The 23,621-nt window shown below is 43.2% G+C and overlaps 1 protein-coding gene across 5 annotated transcripts in view; it reads left to right on the plus strand.

Annotated features, from left to right (window-relative positions):
• Positions 1-23,621, plus strand: part of PTPRC (protein tyrosine phosphatase receptor type C) — a gene marked incomplete at its 3' end in the record, with an annotated part of 312,862 nt that overhangs the window by 155,434 nt on the left and 133,807 nt on the right. For 4 of the 5 annotated variants that reach the window (XM_053693805.1, XM_053693806.1, XM_053693807.1 and 1 more), the window contains 2 exon segments: positions 22,772-22,846; positions 23,553-23,579. In XM_053693805.1, the coding sequence (XP_053549780.1) occupies positions 22,772-22,846; positions 23,553-23,579 (102 nt within the window). 5 annotated transcript variants of the gene reach the window in all.

Genomic DNA, 23,621 nt, shown 5'->3' on the forward strand with positions numbered 1-23,621 from the left:
GTGTATGTCTGTGACAGTCTATAATTAGCAGTGCACACTGTCCCATCTGCCTTTGATTGTGCACGGTGAATGTCTGTGACAGTCTATAACTAGCACACTGTCCCATCTGCCTGTGACTGTGAAAGGTGCATGTCTGTGACAGTCTATAACTAGCACGCTGTTCTGTCTGCCTGTGATTGTGCACGGTGTATATCTGTGACAGTCTATAACTAGCACACTGTTCCATCTGCCTGTGATTGTGCACAGTGTATGTCTGTGACAGTCTATAACTAGTACACTGCTCCATCTGCCTGTTATTGTGCACAGTGTATGTCTGTGACAGTCTATAACTAGCACACTGTTCCATCTGCCTGTGATTGTGCAAAGTGTATGTCTGTGACAGTCTATAACTAGCACGCTGTTCCATCTGCCTTTGATTGTGTACAATGTATGTCTGTGACAGTCTTTAACTAGCACACTGCTTCATCTGCCTGTGATTGTGCACAGTGTATGTCTGTGACAGTCTATAACTAGCACACTCTTCCATCTGCCTGTAATTGTGCACTGTGTATGTCTCTGACAGTCTATAAGTAGCACACTGTTCCATCTGCCTGTGATTGTGCACGGTGTATGTCTGTGACAGTCTATAACTAGCACACTGTTCCATCTGCCTGTGATTGTGCACGGTGTATGTCTGAGACAGTGTATAACTAGCACGTTTTTCCATCTGCCTGTGATTGTGCACAGTGTATGTCAGTGACAGTCTATAACTAGCACACTGTTCAATCTGCCTGTGATTGTGCACAGTGTATGTCTGTGACAGTGTATAACTAGCACACTGTTCCATAAGCCTGTAATTGTGCACGGTGTATGTCTATGACAGTCTATAACTAGCACACTGTTCCATCTGCCTGTGATTGTGCACGGTGTATGTCTGTGACAGTCTATAACTAGCACACTGTTCCATAAGCCTGTAACTGTGCACGGTGTATGTCTATGACAGTCTATAACTAGCACACTGTTCCATCTGCCTGAGATTGTGCACGGTCTATGTCTGTGACAGTCCATAACTAGCACACTGTTCCATCTGCATGTGATTGTGCACAGTGTATGTCTGTGACAGTCTATAACTAGCACACTGTTCCATCTGCCTGTGATTGTGCACAGTGTATGTCTGTGACAGTCTATAACTACCATGCTGTTCCATCGGCCTGCGATTGTGCACGGTGTATGTCTGTGACAGTCTATAATTATCACACTGTCCCATCTGCCTGTGATTGTGCACGGTGTATGTCTGTGACAGTCTATAATTATAACACTGTTCCATATGTCTGTGATTGTGCACGGTGTATGTCTGTGACAGTCAATAACTAACACATTGTTCCATCTGCCTGTGATTGTGCACAATGTATGTCTGTGACAGTCTATAACTAGCACGCTGTTCCATCTGCCTGTGATTGTGCACAGTGTATGTCTGTGACAGTCTATAACAAGCACACTGTTCCATCTGCTTGTGATTGTGCACGGTGTATGTCTGTGACAGTCTATAACTAGCACACTGTCCCATCTGCCTGTGATTGTGAACGGTATATGTCTGTGACAGTCTATAATTAGCACACTGTTCCATCTGCCTGTGATTGTGCACGGTGTATGTCTGTGACAGTCTATAACTAGCACGCTGTTCTATCTGGCTGTGATTGTGCACGGTGTATATCTGTGACAGTCTATAACTAGCACGCTATTCTATCTGCCTGTGATTGTGCACGGTGTATGTCTGTGACAGTCTATAACTAGCACACTGTTCCATCTGCCTGTGATTGTGCACAGTGTATGTCTGTGACAGTCTATAACTAGTACACTGCTCCATCTGCCTATTATTGTGCACAGTGTATGTCTGTGACAGTCTATAACTAGCACGCTGTTCCATCTGCCTTTGATTGTGTACAGTGTATGTCTGTGACAGTCTATAACTAGCACACGGCTTCATCTGCCTGTGATTGTGCACAGTGTATGTCTGTGACAGTCTATAATTAGCACACTGTTCCATCTGCCTGTGATTGTGCACGGTGTATGTCTGTGACAGTCTATAATTAGCACACTGTTCCATCTGCCTGTGATTGTGCACGGTGTATGTCTGAGATAGTGTATAACTAGCACACTGTTCCATCTGCCTGTGATTGTGAACAGTGTATGTCTGTGACAGTCTATAACTATCACGTTTTTCCATCTGCCTGTGATTGTGCACAGTGTATGTCAGTGACAGTCTATAACTAGCACACTGTTCAATCTGCCTGTGATTGTGTGCAGTGTATGTCAGTGACAGACTATAACTAGCCCACTGTTCAATCTGCCTGTGATTGTGCACAGTGTATGTCTGTGACAGTGTATAACTAGCACACTGTTCCATAGGCCTGTTATTGTGCACGGTGTATGTCTATGACAGTCTATAACTAGCACACTGTTCCATCTGCCTGTGATTGTGTACGGTGTATGTCTGTGACAGTCTATAACTAGCACACTGTTCCATAAGCCTGTAATTGTGCACGGTGTATGTCTATGACAGTCTATAACTAGCACACTGTTCCAACTGCCTGAGATTGTGCACGGTTTATGTCTGTGACAGTCCATAACTAGCACACTGTTCCATCTGCCTGTAATTGTGCACAGTGTATGTCTGTGACAGTCCATAACTAGCACACTGTTCCATCTGCCTGTGATTGTGCACAGTGTATGTCTGTGACAGTCTATAACTAGCACACTGTTCCATCTGCCTGTGATTGTACACGGTGTATGTCTGTGACAGTCTATAATTATCACACTGTCCCATCTGCCTGTGATTGTGCACGGTGTATGTCTGTGACAGTCTATAATTATAACACTGTTCCATATGTCTGTGATTGTGCACGGTGTATGTCTGTGACAGTCAATAACTAACACACTGTTCCATCTGCCTGTGATTGTGCACAATGTATGTCTGTGACAGTCTATAACTAGCACGCTGTTCCATCTGCCTGTGATTGTGCTCTGTTTATGTCTGGGACAGTCTATAACTAGCACACTGTTCCATCTGCCTGTGATTGTGCACAGTGTATGTCTGTGACAGTCAATAACTAACACACTGTTCCGTTTACCTTTTATTGTGCACAGTGTATGTCTGTGACAGTCTATAACTAGCACACTGTTCCATCTACCTGTGATTGTGCACAGTGTATGTCTGTGACAGTCTATAACTTGCACACTGTTCCATATGCCAGTGATTGTGCACGGTGAATGTCTGGGACAGTCTATAACTAGCACACTGTTCTGTCTGCCTGTGATTGTGCCCGGTGTATGTCTGTGACAGTCAATAACTAACACACTGTTCCGTTTACCTTTTATTGTGCACAATGTATGTCTGTGACAGTCTATAACTAGCACACTGTTCCATCTGCCTGTGATTGTGCACAGTGTATGTCTGTGACAGTCTATAACTAGCACGCTATTCTATCTGGCTGTGATTGTGCACGGTGTATATCTGTGACAATCTATAACTAGCACACTGTTCTGTCTGCCTTTGATTGTGCACAGTGTATGTCTGTGACTGTCTTTAACTAGCACACTGTTCCATCTGCCTGTGATTGTGCAAAGTGTATGTCTGTGACAGTCTATAACTAATACACTGTTTCATAAGCATGTGATTGTGCATAGTGTATGTCTGTGACAGTCTATAACTAGCACACTGTTCCATAAGCCTGGAATTGTGCGCAGTGTGTGTCTTTGAGAGTCTATAACTAGCACACTGTTCCATAAGCCTGTGGTTGTGCAGGGTGTATGTCTGTGACAGTCCATAACTAGCACACTGTTCCATCTGCCTTTGATTGTGCACAGTGTATGTCCGTGACAGTCCATAACAAGCACACTGTTCCATTTGCCTTTGATTGTGCACAGTGTATGTCTGTGACAGTCTATAACTAGCACACTGTTCCATCTGCCTGTGATTGTGCACAGTGTTTGTCTGTGACAGTCTTTAACTAGCACACTGATCCATCTGCCTGTGATTATGCACAGTGTATGTCTGTGACAGTTTATAACTAGCACACTATTCCATCTGGCTATGATTGTGCACAGTTTATGTCTGTGACAGTCTATAACTAATACACTGTTTCATAAACCTGTGACTATGCACGGTGTATGTCTGTGACAGTCTATAACTAGCACACTGTTCTGTCTGCCTGTGATTGTGCACAGTGTATGTCTGTGACAGTCTATAACTAGCACACTGTTCCATAAGCCTGGAATTGTGCACAGTGTGTGTCTTTGACAGTCTATAACTAGCACACTGTTCCATAAGCCTGTGGTTGTGCAGGGTGTATGTCTGTGACAGTCTATAACTAGCACACTGTTCCATTTGCCTGTGATTGTGCACAGTGTATGTCTGTGACTGTTTATAACTAGCACGCTGTTCCATCTGCCTGTGATTGTGCACAATGTATGTCTGTGACAGTCTATAACTAGCACGCTGTTCCATCTGCCTGTGATTGTGCACAGTGTATGTCTGTGACAGTCTCTAACAAGCACACTGTTCCATCTGCTTGTGATTGTGCACGGTGTATGTCTGTGACAGTCTATAACCAGCACACTGTCCCATCTGCCTGTGATTGTGAACGGTATATGTCTGTGACAGTCTATAATTAGCACACTGTTCCATCTGCCTGTGATTGTGCACGGTGTATGTCTGTGACAGTCTATAACTAGCACGCTGTTCTATCTGGCTGTGATTGTGCACGGTGTATATCTGTGACAGTCTATAACTAGCACGCTGTTCTATCTGGCTGTGATTGTGCACGGTGTATATCTGTGACAGTCTATAACTAGCACGCTATTCTATCTGCCTGTGATTGTGCACGGTGTATGTCTGTGACAGTCTATAACTAGCACACTGTTCCATCTGCCTGTGATTGTGCACAGTGTATGTCTGTGACAGTCTATAACTAGTACACTGCTCCATCTGCCTATTATTGTGCACAGTGTATGTCTGTGACAGTCTATAACTAGCACGCTGTTCCATCTGCCTTTGATTGTGTACAGTGTATGTCTGTGACAGTCTATAACTAGCACACAGCTTCATCTGCCTGTGATTGTGCACAGTGTATGTCTGTGACAGTCTATAACTAGCACACTGTTCCATCTGCCTGTGATTGTGCACGGTGTATGTCTGTGACAGTCTATAATTAGCACACTGTTCCATCTGCCTGTGATTGTGCACGGTGTATGTCTGAGATAGTGTATAACTAGCACACTGTTCCATCTGCCTGTGATTGTGAACAGTGTATGTCTGTGACAGTCTATAACTATCACGTTTTTCCATCTGCCTGTGATTGTGCACAGTGTATGTCAGTGACAGTCTATAACTAGCACACTGTTCAATCTGCCTGTGATTGTGTGCAGTGTATGTCAGTGACAGACTATAACTAGCCCACTGTTCAATCTGCCTGTGATTGTGCACAGTGTATGTCTGTGACAGTGTATAACTAGCACACTGTTCCATAGGCCTGTTATTGTGCACGGTGTATGTCTATGACAGTCTATAACTAGCACACTGTTCCATCTGCCTGTGATTGTGTACGGTGTATGTCTGTGACAGTCTATAACTAGCACACTGTTCCATAAGCCTGTAATTGTGCACGGTGTATGTCTATGACAGTCTATAACTAGCACACTGTTCCAACTGCCTGAGATTGTGCACGGTTTATGTCTGTGACAGTCCATAACTAGCACACTGTTCCATCTGCCTGTAATTGTGCACAGTGTATGTCTGTGACAGTCCATAACTAGCACACTGTTCCATCTGCCTGTGATTGTGCACAGTGTATGTCTGTGACAGTCTATAACTAGCACACTGTTCCATCTGCCTGTGATTGTACACGGTGTATGTCTGTGACAGTCTATAATTATCACACTGTCCCATCTGCCTGTGATTGTGCACGGTGTATGTCTGTGACAGTCTATAATTATAACACTGTTCCATATGTCTGTGATTGTGCACGGTGTATGTCTGTGACAGTCAATAACTAACACACTGTTCCATCTGCCTGTGATTGTGCACAATGTATGTCTGTGACAGTCTATAACTAGCACGCTGTTCCATCTGCCTGTGATTGTGCTCTGTTTATGTCTGTGACAGTCTATAACTCGCACACTGTTCCATATGCCTGTGATTGTGCACGGTGTATGTCTGGGACAGTCTATAACTAGCACACTGTTCCATCTGCCTGTGATTGTGCACAGTGTATGTCTGTGACAGTCAATAACTAACACACTGTTCCGTTTACCTTTTATTGTGCACAGTGTATGTCTGTGACAGTCTATAACTAGCACACTGTTCCATCTACCTGTGATTGTGCACAGTGTATGTCTGTGACAGTCTATAACTTGCACATTGTTCCATATGCCAGTGATTGTGCACGGTGAATGTCTGGGACAGTCTATAACTAGCACACTGTTCTGTCTGCCTGTGATTGTGCCCGCTGTATGTCTGTGACAGTCAATAACTAACACACTGTTCCGTTTACCTTTTATTGTGCACAATGTATGTCTGTGACAGTCTATAACTAGCACACTGTTCCATCTGCCTGTGATTGTGCACAGTGTATGTCTGTGACAGTCTATAACTAGCACGCTATTCTATCTGGCTGTGATTGTGCACGGTGTATATCTGTGACAATCTATAACTAGCACACTGTTCTGTCTGCCTTTGATTGTGCACAGTGTATGTCTGTGACTGTCTTTAACTAGCACACTGTTCCATCTGCCTGTGATTGTGCAAAGTGTATGTCTGTGACAGTCTATAACTAATACACTGTTTCATAAGCATGTGATTGTGCATAGTGTATGTCTGTGACAGTCTATAACTAGCACACTGTTCCATAAGCCTGGAATTGTGCACAGTGTGTGTCTTTGAGAGTCTATAACTAGCACACTGTTCCATAAGCCTGTGGTTGTGCAGGGTGTATGTCTGTGACAGTCCATAACTAGCACACTGTTCCATCTGCCTTTGATTGTGCACAGTGTATGTCCGTGACAGTCCATAACAAGCACACTGTTCCATTTGCCTTTGATTGTGCACAGTGTATGTCTGTGACAGTCTATAACTAGCACACTGTTCCATCTGCCTGTGATTGTGCACAGTGTTTGTCTGTGACAGTCTTTAACTAGCACACTGATCCATCTGCCTGTGATTATGCACAGTGTATGTCTGTGACAGTTTATAACTAGCACACTATTCCATCTGGCTATGATTGTGCACAGTTTATGTCTGTGACAGTCTATAACTAATACACTGTTTCATAAACCTGTGACTATGCACGGTGTATGTCTGTGACAGTCTATAACTAGCACACTGTTCTGTCTGCCTGTGATTGTGCACAGGGTATGTCTGTGACAGTCTATAACTAGCACACTGTTCCATAAGCCTGGAATTGTGCACAGTGTGTGTCTTTGACAGTCTATAACTAGCACACTGTTCCATAAGCCTGTGGTTGTGCAGGGTGTATGTCTGTGACAGTCTATAACTAGCACACTGTTCCATTTGCCTGTGATTGTGCACAGTGTATGTCTGTGACTGTTTATAACTAGCACGCTGTTCCATCTGCCTGTGATTGTGCACGGTGTATGTCAGTGACAGTCTATAACTAGCACATTGTTCAATCTGTCTGTGATTGTGCACAGTGTATGTCTGTGACATTTTATAACTAGCACGCTGTTCCATCTGCCTGTGATTGTGCAGGGTGTATGTCTGTGACAGTCTATAACTAGCACACTGTTCCATCTGCCTGTGATTGTGCACAGTGTATGTCAGTGACAGTCTATAACTAGCACACTGTTCCATCTGCCTGTGATTGTACACGGTATATGTCTGTGACAGTCCATAACTAGCACACTGTTCCATCTGCCTGTGATTGTGCACTGGGTATGTCTGTGACAGTCTATAACTCGCACACTGTTCCATCTGCCTGTGATTGTGCACAGTGTATGTCTGTGACAGTCTATAACCTAGCACACTGCTCCATAAACCTGTGATTGTGTAGGGTGTATGTCTGTGACAGTCTATAACTAGCACACTGTTCCATCTAACTGTGATTGTCCACAGTGTATGTCTTTGACAATCTATAACTAACACACTGTTCCATCTGCCTGTGATTGTGCAGGGTGTTTGTCTGTGATAGTCTATAACTAGCACGCTGTTCCATCTGCCTGTGATTGTGCACAGTGTATGTCTGTGACAGTCTATAACTAGCACACTGTTCCATCTGCCAATGATTGTGCATAGTGTATATCTGTGACAATCTATAACTAGCACTCTATTCTATCTGCCTGTGATCGTGCACAGTGTATGTCTGTGACAGTCTATAACTAGTACACTGTTCCATCTGTCTGTGATTGTGCACAGTGTATGTCTGTGACAGTCTATAACTAGCACACTGTTCCATATGCCTGTGATTGTGCACAGTGTATGTCTGGGACAGTCTATAACTAGCACGCTGTTCCATCTGCCTGTGATTGTACACGGTATATGTCTGTGACAGTCTATAACTAGCACACTGTTCCATCTGCCTGTGATTGTGCACAGTGTATGTCTGTGACAGTCTATAACTAGCACGCTATTCTATCTGGCTGTGATTGTGCACGGTGTATATCTGTGACAATCTATAACTAGCACACTGTTCTGTCTGCCTTTGATTGTGCACAGTGTATGTCTGTGACTGTCTTTAACTAGCACACTGTTCCATCTGCCTGTGATTGTGCAAAGTGTATGTCTGTGACAGTCTATAACTAATACACTGTTTCATAAGCATGTGATTGTGCATAGTGTATGTCTGTGACAGTCTATAACTAGCACACTGTTCCATAAGCCTGGAATTGTGCACAGTGTGTGTCTTTGAGAGTCTATAACTAGCACACTGTTCCATAAGCCTGTGGTTGTGCAGGGTGTATGTCTGTGACAGTCCATAACTAGCACACTGTTCCATCTGCCTTTGATTGTGCACAGTGTATGTCCGTGACAGTCCATAACAAGCACACTGTTCCATTTGCCTTTGATTGTGCACAGTGTATGTCTGTGACAGTCTATAACTAGCACACTGTTCCATCTGCCTGTGATTGTGCACAGTGTTTGTCTGTGACAGTCTTTAACTAGCACACTGATCCATCTGCCTGTGATTATGCACAGTGTATGTCTGTGACAGTTTATAACTAGCACACTATTCCATCTGGCTATGATTGTGCACAGTTTATGTCTGTGACAGTCTATAACTAATACACTGTTTCATAAACCTGTGACTATGCACGGTGTATGTCTGTGACAGTCTATAACTAGCACACTGTTCTGTCTGCCTGTGATTGTGCACAGGGTATGTCTGTGACAGTCTATAACTAGCACACTGTTCCATAAGCCTGGAATTGTGCACAGTGTGTGTCTTTGACAGTCTATAACTAGCACACTGTTCCATAAGCCTGTGGTTGTGCAGGGTGTATGTCTGTGACAGTCTATAACTAGCACACTGTTCCATTTGCCTGTGATTGTGCACAGTGTATGTCTGTGACTGTTTATAACTAGCACGCTGTTCCATCTGCCTGTGATTGTGCACGGTGTATGTCAGTGACAGTCTATAACTAGCACATTGTTCAATCTGTCTGTGATTGTGCACAGTGTATGTCTGTGACATTTTATAACTAGCACGCTGTTCCATCTGCCTGTGATTGTGCAGGGTGTATGTCTGTGACAGTCTATAACTAGCACACTGTTCCATCTGCCTGTGATTGTGCACAGTGTATGTCAGTGACAGTCTATAACTAGCACACTGTTCCATCTGCCTGTGATTGTACACGGTATATGTCTGTGACAGTCCATAACTAGCACACTGTTCCATCTGCCTGTGATTGTGCACTGGGTATGTCTGTGACAGTCTATAACTCGCACACTGTTCCATCTGCCTGTGATTGTGCACAGTGTATGTCTGTGACAGTCTATAACCTAGCACACTGCTCCATAAACCTGTGATTGTGTAGGGTGTATGTCTGTGACAGTCTATAACTAGCACACTGTTCCATCTAACTGTGATTGTCCACAGTGTATGTCTTTGACAATCTATAACTAACACACTGTTCCATTTGTCTGTGATTGTGCAGGGTGTTTGTCTGTGATAGTCTATAACTAGCACGCTGTTCCATCTGCCTGTGATTGTGCACAGTGTATGTCTGTGACAGTCTATAACTAGCACACTGTTCCATCTGCCAATGATTGTGCATAGTGTATATCTGTGACAATCTATAACTAGCACTCTATTCTATCTGCCTGTGATCGTGCACAGTGTATGTCTGTGACAGTCTATAACTAGTACACTGTTCCATCTGTCTGTGATTGTGCACAGTGTATGTCTGTGACAGTCTATAACTAGCACACTGTTCCATATGCCTGTGATTGTGCACAGTGTATGTCTGGGACAGTCTATAACTAGCACGCTGTTCCATCTGCCTGTGATTGTACACGGTATATGTCTGTGACAGTCTATAACTAGCACACTGTTCCATCTGCCTGTGATTGTGCACAGTGTATGTCTGTGACAGTCTATAACTAGCACGCTATTCTATCTGGCTGTGATTGTGCACGGTGTATATCTGTGACAATCTATAACTAGCACACTGTTCTGTCTGCCTTTGATTGTGCACAGTGTATGTCTGTGACTGTCTTTAACTAGCACACTGTTCCATCTGCCTGTGATTGTGCAAAGTGTATGTCTGTGACAGTCTATAACTAATACACTGTTTCATAAGCATGTGATTGTGCATAGTGTATGTCTGTGACAGTCTATAACTAGCACACTGTTCCATAAGCCTGGAATTGTGCACAGTGTGTGTCTTTGAGAGTCTATAACTAGCACACTGTTCCATAAGCCTGTGGTTGTGCAGGGTGTATGTCTGTGACAGTCCATAACTAGCACACTGTTCCATCTGCCTTTGATTGTGCACAGTGTATGTCCGTGACAGTCCATAACAAGCACACTGTTCCATTTGCCTTTGATTGTGCACAGTGTATGTCTGTGACAGTCTATAACTAGCACACTGTTCCATCTGCCTGTGATTGTGCACAGTGTTTGTCTGTGACAGTCTTTAACTAGCACACTGATCCATCTGCCTGTGATTATGCACAGTGTATGTCTGTGACAGTTTATAACTAGCACACTATTCCATCTGGCTATGATTGTGCACAGTTTATGTCTGTGACAGTCTATAACTAATACACTGTTTCATAAACCTGTGACTATGCACGGTGTATGTCTGTGACAGTCTATAACTAGCACACTGTTCTGTCTGCCTGTGATTGTGCACAGGGTATGTCTGTGACAGTCTATAACTAGCACACTGTTCCATAAGCCTGGAATTGTGCACAGTGTGTGTCTTTGACAGTCTATAACTAGCACACTGTTCCATAAGCCTGTGGTTGTGCAGGGTGTATGTCTGTGACAGTCTATAACTAGCACACTGTTCCATTTGCCTGTGATTGTGCACAGTGTATGTCTGTGACTGTTTATAACTAGCACGCTGTTCCATCTGCCTGTGATTGTGCACGGTGTATGTCAGTGACAGTCTATAACTAGCACATTGTTCAATCTGTCTGTGATTGTGCACAGTGTATGTCTGTGACATTTTATAACTAGCACGCTGTTCCATCTGCCTGTGATTGTGCAGGGTGTATGTCTGTGACAGTCTATAACTAGCACACTGTTCCATCTGCCTGTGATTGTGCACAGTGTATGTCAGTGACAGTCTATAACTAGCACACTGTTCCATCTGCCTGTGATTGTACACGGTATATGTCTGTGACAGTCCATAACTAGCACACTGTTCCATCTGCCTGTGATTGTGCACTGTGTATGTCTGTGACAGTCTATAACTCGCACACTGTTCCATCTGCCTGTGATTGTGCACAGTGTATGTCTGTGACAGTCTATAACCTAGCACACTGCTCCATAAACCTGTGATTGTGTAGGGTGTATGTCTGTGACAGTCTATAACTAGCACACTGTTCCATCTAACTGTGATTGTCCACAGTGTATGTCTTTGACAATCTATAACTAACACACTGTTCCATTTGTCTGTGATTGTGCAGGGTGTTTGTCTGTGATAGTCTATAACTAGCACGCTGTTCCATCTGCCTGTGATTGTGCACAGTGTATGTCTGTGACAGTCTATAACTAGCACACTGTTCCATCTGCCAATGATTGTGCATAGTGTATATCTGTGACAATCTATAACTAGCACTCTATTCTATCTGCCTGTGATCGTGCACAGTGTATGTCTGTGACAGTCTATAACTAGTACACTGTTCCATCTGTCTGTGATTGTGCACAGTGTATGTCTGTGACAGTCTATAACTAGCACACTGTTCCATATGCCTGTGATTGTGCACAGTGTATGTCTGGGACAGTCTATAACTAGCACGCTGTTCCATCTGCCTGTGATTGTACACGGTATATGTCTGTGACAGTCTATAACTAGCACACTGTTCCATCTGCCTGTGATTGTGCAGGGTGTATGTCTGTGACCGTCTATAACTAGCACACTGTTCCATCTGCCTGTGATTGCGCACGGTGTAGGTTTGTGACAGTCTATAACTAATACACTGTTCCATCTGCCTGTGATTGTACAGGGTGTATGTATGTGACAGTCTATAACTAGCACACTATTCCATCTGGCTGTGATTGTGCACTGTGTATGTCTGTAATAGTCTATAACTAGCACACTGTTCCATTTGTCTGTGATTGTGCACATTGTATGTCTGTGGCAGTCTATAACTAGCACATTGTTCCATCTGTCTGTGATTGTGCACATTGTATGTCTGTGACAATCTATAACTAGCACGCTATTCCATCTGCTTGTGATTGTGCACAGTGTATGTCAGTGACAGTCTATAACTAGTACATTGTTCTGTCTGTCTGTGATTGTGCACAGTGTATGTCTGTGACAGTCTATAACTAGCACGCTATTCCATCTGCTTGTGATTGTGCACAGTGTATGTCTGTGACAGTCTATAACTAGTACACTACTCCATCTCTCTGTGATTGTGCACAGTGTATGTCTGTGACAGTCTATAACTAGCACACTATTCCATCTTGCTGTGATTGTGCACAGTTTATGTCTGTAACAGTCTATAACTAATACACTGTTTCATAAACCTGTGATTATGCACGGTGTGTGTCTGTGACAGTCTATAACTAGCACAGTGTTCCATCTGCCTGTGATTGTGCACAGTGTATGTCTGTGACAATCTATAACTAGCACACTGTTCTATCTGCCTGTGATTGTGCACAGTGTATGTCTGTGACAGTCTATAACTAGCACACTGTTCCATCTGCCTGTGATTGTGCACAGTGTATGTCTGTGACAATCTATAACTAGCACACTGTTCTATCTGCCTGTGATTGTGCACAGTGTATGTCTGTGACAGTCTATAACTAATACACTGTTCTGTCTGCCTGTGATTGTGCAGGGTGTATGTCTGCGACAGTCTATAACTAATACACTGTTCCATCTGCCTGTTATTGTGCAGGGTGTATGTCTGTGACAGTCTATAACTAATACACTGTTCCATCTGCCTGTGATTGTGCAGGGTGTATGTCTGTGACAGTCAATAACTAGCACACTGTTCCATCTGTATGTGATTGTGCAGGGTGTATGTCTGTGACAGTCAATAACTAGCACTCTGTTCCATCTGCATGTGATTGTGCACGGTGTATGTCTGTGACAGTCTTTAACTAATACAATGTTCCATCTGCCTGTAGTTGTGACAATCTATAACTAGCACACTGTTCTATCTGCCTGTGATTGTGCAGGGTGTATGTCTGCGACAGTCTATAACTAATACACTGTTCCATCTGCCTGTTATTGTGCAGGGTGTATGTCTGTGACAGTCTATAACTAATACACTGTTCCATCTGCCTGTGATTGTGCAGGGTGTATGTCTGTGACAATCTATAACTAGCACGCTGTTCTATCTGCCTGTGATTGTGCACAGTGTATGTCTGTGACAATCTATAACTAATACACTGTTCCATCTGCCTGTTATTGTGCAGGGTGTATGTCTGCGACAGTCTATAACTAATACACTGTTCCATCTGCCTGTTATTGTGCAGGGTGTATGTCTGTGACAGTCTATAACTAGCACACTGTTCTGTCTGCCTGTGATTGTGCAGGGTGTATGTCTGCGACAGTCTATAACTAATACACTGTTCCATCTGCCTGTTATTGTGCAGGGTGTATGTCTGTGACAGTCTATAACTAATACACTGTTCCATCTGCCTGTGATTGTGCAGGGTGTATGTCTGTGACAGTCAATAACTAGCACACTGTTCCATCTGCATGTGATTGTGCACGGTGTATGTCTGTGACAGTCTTTAACTAATACAATGTTCCATCTGCCTGTAGTTGTGACAATCTATAACTAGCACACTGTTCTGTCTGCCTGTGATTGTGCAGGGTGTATGTCTGTGACCGTCTATAACTAGCACATTGTTCCATCTGCCTGTGATTGCGCACGGTGTAGGTTTGTGACAGTCTATAACTAATACACTGTTCCATCTGCCTGTGATTGTACAGGGTGTATGTATGTGACAGTCTATAACTAGCACACTATTCCATCTGGCTGTGATTGTGCACTGTGTATGTCTGTAATAGTCTATAACTAGCACACTGTTCCATTTGTCTGTGATTGTGCACATTGTATGTCTGTGGCAGTCTATAACTAGCACATTGTTCCATCTGTCTGTGATTGTGCACATTGTATGTCTGTGACAATCTATAACTAGCACGCTATTCCATCTGCTTGTGATTGTGCACAGTGTATGTCAGTGACAGTCTATAACTAGCACACTGTTCCATCTGCCTGTGATTGTACACGGTATATGTCTGTGACAGTCCATAACTAGCACACTGTTCCATCTGCCTGTGATTGTGCACTGGGTATGTCTGTGACAGTCTATAACTCGCACACTGTTCCATCTGCCTGTGATTGTGCACAGTGTATGTCTGTGACAGTCTATAACCTAGCACACTGCTCCATAAACCTGTGATTGTGTAGGGTGTATGTCTGTGACAGTCTATAACTAGCACACTGTTCCATCTAACTGTGATTGTCCACAGTGTATGTCTTTGACAATCTATAACTAACACACTGTTCCATTTGTCTGTGATTGTGCAGGGTGTTTGTCTGTGATAGTCTATAACTAGCACGCTGTTCCATCTGCCTGTGATTGTGCACAGTGTATGTCTGTGACAGTCTATAACTAGCACACTGTTCCATCTGCCAATGATTGTGCATAGTGTATATCTGTGACAATCTATAACTAGCACTCTATTCTATCTGCCTGTGATCGTGCACAGTGTATGTCTGTGACAGTCTATAACTAGTACACTGTTCCATCTGTCTGTGATTGTGCACAGTGTATGTCTGTGACAGTCTATAACTAGCACACTGTTCCATATGCCTGTGATTGTGCACAGTGTATGTCTGGGACAGTCTATAACTAGCACGCTGTTCCATCTGCCTGTGATTGTACACGGTATATGTCTGTGACAGTCTATAACTAGCACACTGTTCCATCTGCCTGTGATTGTGCAGGGTGTATGTCTGTGACCGTCTATAACTAGCACATTGTTCCATCTGCCTGTGATTGCGCACGGTGTAGGTTTGTGACAGTCTATAACTAATACACTGTTCCATCTGCCTGTGATTGTACAGGGTGTATGTATGTGACAGTCTATAACTAGCACACTATTCCATCTGGCTGTGATTGTGCACTGTGTATGTCTGTAATAGTCTATAACTAGCACACTGTTCCATTTGTCTGTGATTGTGCACATTGTATGTCTGTGGCAGTCTATAACTAGCACATTGTTCCATCTGTCTGTGATTGTGCACATTGTATGTCTGTGACAATCTATAACTAGCACGCTATTCCATCTGCTTGTGATTGTGCACAGTGTATGTCAGTGACAGTCTATAACTAGTACATTGTTCTGTCTGTCTGTGATTGTGCACAGTGTATGTCTGTGACAGTCTATAACTAGCACGCTATTCCATCTGCTTGTGATTGTGCACAGTGTATGTCTGTGACAGTCTATAACTAGTACACTACTCCATCTCTCTGTGATTGTGCACAGTGTATGTCTGTGACAGTCTATAACTAGCACACTATTCCATCTTGCTGTGATTGTGCACAGTTTATGTCTGTAACAGTCTATAACTAATACACTGTTTCATAAACCTGTGATTATGCACGGTGTGTGTCTGTGACAGTCTATAACTAGCACAGTGTTCCATCTGCCTGTGATTGTGCACAGTGTATGTCTGTGACAATCTATAACTAGCACACTGTTCTATCTGCCTGTGATTGTGCACAGTGTATGTCTGTGACAGTCTATAACTAGCACACTGTTCCATCTGCCTGTGATTGTGCACAGTGTATGTCTGTGACAATCTATAACTAGCACACTGTTCTATCTGCCTGTGATTGTGCACAGTGTATGTCTGTGACAGTCTATAACTAATACACTGTTCTGTCTGCCTGTGATTGTGCAGGGTGTATGTCTGCGACAGTCTATAACTAATACACTGTTCCATCTGCCTGTTATTGTGCAGGGTGTATGTCTGTGACAGTCTATAACTAATACACTGTTCCATCTGCCTGTGATTGTGCAGGGTGTATGTCTGTGACAGTCAATAACTAGCACACTGTTCCATCTGTATGTGATTGTGCAGGGTGTATGTCTGTGACAGTCAATAACTAGCACTCTGTTCCATCTGCATGTGATTGTGCACGGTGTATGTCTGTGACAGTCTTTAACTAATACAATGTTCCATCTGCCTGTAGTTGTGACAATCTATAACTAGCACACTGTTCTATCTGCCTGTGATTGTGCAGGGTGTATGTCTGCGACAGTCTATAACTAATACACTGTTCCATCTGCCTGTTATTGTGCAGGGTGTATGTCTGTGACAGTCTATAACTAATACACTGTTCCATCTGCCTGTGATTGTGCAGGGTGTATGTCTGTGACAATCTATAACTAGCACGCTGTTCTATCTGCCTGTGATTGTGCACAGTGTATGTCTGTGACAATCTATAACTAATACACTGTTCCATCTGCCTGTTATTGTGCAGGGTGTATGTCTGCGACAGTCTATAACTAATACACTGTTCCATCTGCCTGTTATTGTGCAGGGTGTATGTCTGTGACAGTCTATAACTAGCACACTGTTCTGTCTGCCTGTGATTGTGCAGGGTGTATGTCTGCGACAGTCTATAACTAATACACTGTTCCATCTGCCTGTTATTGTGCAGGGTGTATGTCTGTGACAGTCTATAACTAATACACTGTTCCATCTGCCTGTGATTGTGCAGGGTGTATGTCTGTGACAGTCAATAACTAGCACACTGTTCCATCTGCATGTGATTGTGCACGGTGTATGTCTGTGACAGTCTTTAACTAATACAATGTTCCATCTGCCTGTAGTTGTGACAATCTATAACTAGCACACTGTTCTGTCTGCCTGTGATTGTGCAGGATGTATGTCTGTGACAGTCTATAACTAGCACACTGTTCCATCTGCCTGTGATTGTGCAGGGTGTATGTCTGCGACAGTCTATAACTAATACACTGTTCCATCTGCCTGTTATTGTGCAGGGTGTATGTCTGTGACAGTCTATAACTAATACACTGTTCCATCTGCCTGTGATTGTGCAGGGTGTATGTCTGTGACAATCTATAACTAGCACGCTGTTCTATCTGCCTGTGATTGTGCACAGTGTATGTCTGTGACAATCTATAACTAGCACGCTGTTCCATCTGCCTGTGATTGTGCAGAGTGTTTGTCAGTGACAGTCTATAACTAGCACACTGTTCCATCTGCCTGTGATTGTACACGGTATATGTCTGTGACAGTCTATAACTAGCACACTGTTCCATCTTCCTGTGATTGTGCAGGGTGTATGTCTGTGACCGTCTATAACTAGCACACTGTTCCATCTGCCTGTGATTGTGCAGGGTGTATGTCTGTGACATTCTTTAACTAGCACTCTGTTCCATCGGCCTGTGATTGTGCAGGGTGTATGTCTGTGACAGTTTATCACTAGCACACTATTCCATCTGCCTCTTATTGTGCACGGTGTATGTCTGTGACAGTTTATAACTAGAACGCTGTTCCATCTGCCTGTGATTGTGCACAGTGTATGTCAGTGACAGTCTATAACTAGCACACTGTTCCAGCTGCCTGTGATTGTACACGGTGTATGTCTGGGACAGTCTATAACTAGCACACTGTTCCATCTGCCTGTGATTGTGCACAGTGTATGTCTGTGACAGTCTATAACTAATACACTGTTCTGTCTGCCTGTGATTGTGCAGGGTGTATGTCTGCGACAGTCTATAACTAATACACTGTTCCATCTGCCTGTTATTGTGCAGGGTGTATGTCTGTGACAGTCTATAACTAATACACTGTTCCATCTGCCTGTGATTGTGCAGGGTGTATGTCTGTGACAGTCAATAACTAGCACACTGTTCCATCTGTATGTGATTGTGCAGGGTGTATGTCTGTGACAGTCAATAACTAGCACTCTGTTCCATCTGCATGTGATTGTGCACGGTGTATGTCTGTGACAGTCTTTAACTAATACAATGTTCCATCTGCCTGTAGTTGTGACAATCTATAACTAGCACACTGTTCTATCTGCCTGTGATTGTGCAGGGTGTATGTCTGCGACAGTCTATAACTAATACACTGTTCCATCTGCCTGTTATTGTGCAGGGTGTATGTCTGTGACAGTCTATAACTAATACACTGTTCCATCTGCCTGTGATTGTGCAGGGTGTATGTCTGTGACAATCTATAACTAGCACGCTGTTCTATCTGCCTGTGATTGTGCACAGTGTATGTCTGTGACAATCTATAACTAATACACTGTTCCATCTGCCTGTTATTGTGCAGGGTGTATGTCTGCGACAGTCTATAACTAATACACTGTTCCATCTGCCTGTGATTGTGCAGGGTGTATGTCTGTGACAGTCTATAACTAGCACACTGTTCTATCTGCCTGTGATTGTGCAGGGTGTATGTCTGTGACAGTCTATAACTAATACACTGTTCCATCTGCCTGTTATTGTGCAGGGTGTATGTCTGTGACAGTCTATAACTAATACACTGTTCCATCTGCCTGTGATTGTGCAGGGTGTATGTCTGTGACAGTCAATAACTAGCACACTGTTCCATCTGCATGTGATTGTGCACGGTGTATGTCTGTGACAGTCTTTAACTAATACAATGTTCCATCTGCCTGTAGTTGTGACAATCTATAACTAGCACACTGTTCTGTCTGCCTGTGATTGTGCAGGATGTATGTCTGTGACAGTCTATAACTAGCACACTGTTCCATCTGCCTGTGATTGTGCAGGGTGTATGTCTGCGACAGTCTATAACTAATACACTGTTCCATCTGCCTGTTATTGTGCAGGGTGTATGTCTGTGACAGTCTATAACTAATACACTGTTCCATCTGCCTGTGATTGTGCAGGGTGTATGTCTGTGACAATCTATAACTAGCACGCTGTTCTATCTGCCTGTGATTGTGCACAGTGTATGTCTGTGACAATCTATAACTAGCACGCTGTTCCATCTGCCTGTGATTGTGCAGAGTGTTTGTCAGTGACAGTCTATAACTAGCACACTGTTCCATCTGCCTGTGATTGTACACGGTATATGTCTGTGACAGTCTATAACTAGCACACTGTTCCATCTTCCTGTGATTGTGCAGGGTGTATGTCTGTGACCGTCTATAACTAGCACACTGTTCCATCTGCCTGTGATTGTGCAGGGTGTATGTCTGTGACATTCTTTAACTAGCACTCTGTTCCATCGGCCTGTGATTGTGCAGGGTGTATGTCTGTGACAGTTTATCACTAGCACACTATTCCATCTGCCTCTTATTGTGCACGGTGTATGTCTGTGACAGTTTATAACTAGAACGCTGTTCCATCTGCCTGTGATTGTGCACAGTGTATGTCAGTGACAGTCTATAACTAGCACACTGTTCCAGCTGCCTGTGATTGTACACGGTGTATGTCTGGGACAGTCTATAACTAGCACACTGTTCCATCTGCCTGTGATTGTGCACAGTGTATGTCTGTGACAGTCAATAACTAACACACTGTTCCGTTTACCTTTTATTGTGCACAGTGTATGTCTGTGACAGTCTATAACTAGCACACTGTTCCATCTACCTGTGATTGTGCACAGTGTATGTCTGTGACAGTCTATAACTTGCACACTGTTCCATATGCCAGTGATTGTGCACGGTGAATGTCTGGGACAGTCTATAACTAGCACACTGTTCTGTCTGCCTGTGATTGTGCCCGCTGTATGTCTGTGACAGTCAATAACTAACACATTGTTCCGTTTACCTTTTATTGTGCACAATGTATGTCTGTGACAGTCTATAACTAGCACACTGTTCCATCTGCCTGTGATTGTGCACAGTGTATGTCTGTGACAGTCTATAACTAGCACGCTATTCTATCTGGCTGTGATTGTGCACGGTGTATATCTGTGACAATCTATAACTAGCACACTGTTCTGTCTGCCTTTGATTGTGCACAGTGTATGTCTGTGACTGTCTTTAACTAGCACACTGTTCCATCTGCCTGTGATTGTACACGGTATATGTCTGTGACAGTCTATAACTAGCACACTGTTCCATCTTCCTGTGATTGTGCAGGGTGTATGTCTGTGACCGTCTATAACTAGCACACTGTTCCATCTGCCTGTGATTGTGCAGGGTGTATGTCTGTGACATTCTTTAACTAGCACTCTGTTCCATCGGCCTGTGATTGTGCAGGGTGTATGTCTGTGACAGTTTATCACTAGCACACTATTCCATCTGCCTCTTATTGTGCACGGTGTATGTCTGTGACAGTTTATAACTAGAACGCTGTTCCATCTGCCTGTGATTGTGCACAGTGTATGTCAGTGACAGTCTATAACTAGCACACTGTTCCAGCTTCCTGTGATTGTACACGGTGTATGTCTGGGACAGTCTATAACTAGCACACTGTTCCATCTGCCTGTGATTGTGCACAGTGTATGTCTGTGACAGTCAATAACTAACACACTGTTCCGTTTACCTTTTATTGTGCACAGTGTATGTCTGTGACAGTCTATAACTAGCACACTGTTCCATCTACCTGTGATTGTGCACAGTGTATGTCTGTGACAGTCTATAACTTGCACACTGTTCCATATGCCAGTGATTGTGCACGGTGAATGTCTGGGACAGTCTATAACTAGCACACTGTTCTGTCTGCCTGTGATTGTGCCCGCTGTATGTCTGTGACAGTCAATAACTAACACACTGTTCCGTTTACCTTTTATTGTGCACAATGTATGTCTGTGACAGTCTATAACTAGCACACTGTTCCATCTGCCTGTGATTGTGCACAGTGTATGTCTGTGACAGTCTATAACTAGCACGCTATTCTATCTGGCTGTGATTGTGCACGGTGTATATCTGTGACAATCTATAACTAGCACACTGTTCTGTCTGCCTTTGATTGTGCACAGTGTATGTCTGTGACTGTCTTTAACTAGCACACTGCTCCATCTGCCTGTGATTGTGCAAAGTGTATGTCTGTGACAGTCTATAACTAATACACTGTTTCATAAGCATGTGATTGTGCATAGTGTATGTCTGTGACAGTCTATAACTAGCACACTGTTCCATAAGCCTGGAATTGTGCACAGTGTGTGTCTTTGAGAGTCTATAACTAGCACACTGTTCCATCTGCCTGTGATTATGCAGGGTGTATGTCTGTGACAGTCTATAACTAATACACTGTTCCATCTGCCTGTTATTGTGCAGGGTGTATGTCTGTGACAGTCTATAACTAATACAATGTTCCATCTGCCTGTGATTGTGCAGGGTGTATGTCTGTGACAGTCTATAACTAGCACACTGTTCCATCTGCATGTGATTGTGCACAGTGTATGTCTGTGACAGTCTATAACTAATGCACTGTTCCATCTGCCTGTAGTTGTGCACAGTGTATGTCTATGACAGTCTATAACTAGCACACTGTTCCATCTGCCTGTGATTGTGCACAGTGTAAGTCTGTGACAGTCTATAACTAGCACACTGTTCTGTCTGCCTGTGATTGTGCACTGTGTATGTCTGTGAAAGTCTATAACTAGCAAAATGTTCCATCTGTCTATGATTGTGCACAGTGTATGTCAGTGACAGTCTATAACTAGCACACTGTTCCATTTGTCTGTGATTGTGTACGGTGTATGTCAGTGACAGTCTATAACTAGCACACTATTCCATCTGCCTGTGACAGTGCACAGTGTATATCTGTGACAGTCTATAACTAGCAAAATGTTCCATCTGTCTATGATTGTGCACAGTGTATGTCAGTGACAGTCTATAACTAGCACACTGTTCCATTTGTCTGTGATTGTGTACGGTGTATGTCAGTGACAGTCTATAACTAGCACACTATTCCATCTGCCTGTGATTGTGCACGGTGTATGTCTGTGACAGTCTATAACTAGCACACTGTTCCATCTGCCTGTGATTGTGCACAGTGTATGTCTGTGACAGTCTATAACTAGCACACTGTTCCATCTGCCTGTGATTGTGCACAGTGTATGTCTGTGACAGTCTATAACTAGCACACTGTTCCATCTGCCTGTTTTCCCTCACTACAGGTGTTACCAGCAGCTCTGACTCCCACCAACCCACTTCATCTCCAACCATCAATCTCACTCCAACAACAGCAATAGGTGACCAGCTGACACTCACCCACCAATCACTGCTCTTCTCGCAGACAATTCTAAATGACACAGAAATGGCACAAACGTGCTCCTTACTCTCATATTACTAACTGTGCACACATTCTGTCAACCGTTTTACAGCTTGTGCTAACAATCCGTTCTGTATATGAGGGGCCTTTTTTCTCTTTCTACTTATTTACGTTATAAGCTCTAAAAAGGAGCAGGAATGTCTAATGTATGCATTTCTATCCATCTATCTATCTATCTATCTATCTATCATCTATCTATCTATCTATCTATCTATCTGTCTGTCTATCTGTCTGTCTCTCTCTCTCTGTCTGTCGGTCTATCTATCTATACACTATCAATATTTTTATATTTTGATCTACCTATCTATCATCTATCTATACATCTGTCTGTCTGTCTATCTTTATATCTGTGTGTCTATCTATCTATACAGGATCTATCTATCTATCTATCTATCTATCTATATGTCTGTCTATCAATCTATTTAGTATGTATGTATGTATCTATCTATCTATCTATCTATCTATCATTATATCCATCTTTCTATTATTATATACAGTATCTATCATTCCATTCAGCATTTAATAATCTGTCTGCCTGTCTATTTTTACTGTATCCATTCATGTTTTTGTCCTTCATTCTGCTACTACAGACTGACAATATCTGATAATCTTATTTTATATTTCAGATAATACCTCACGTGGTATAGATTGCAGTAAGTACAATTTTATTTTCTAGAACAGTTACCAGCGTATTT

This window comes from Bombina bombina, chromosome 10, assembly GCF_027579735.1.
Source record: "Bombina bombina isolate aBomBom1 chromosome 10, aBomBom1.pri, whole genome shotgun sequence".
NCBI classification, from domain to species: domain Eukaryota; kingdom Metazoa; phylum Chordata; class Amphibia; order Anura; family Bombinatoridae; genus Bombina; species Bombina bombina.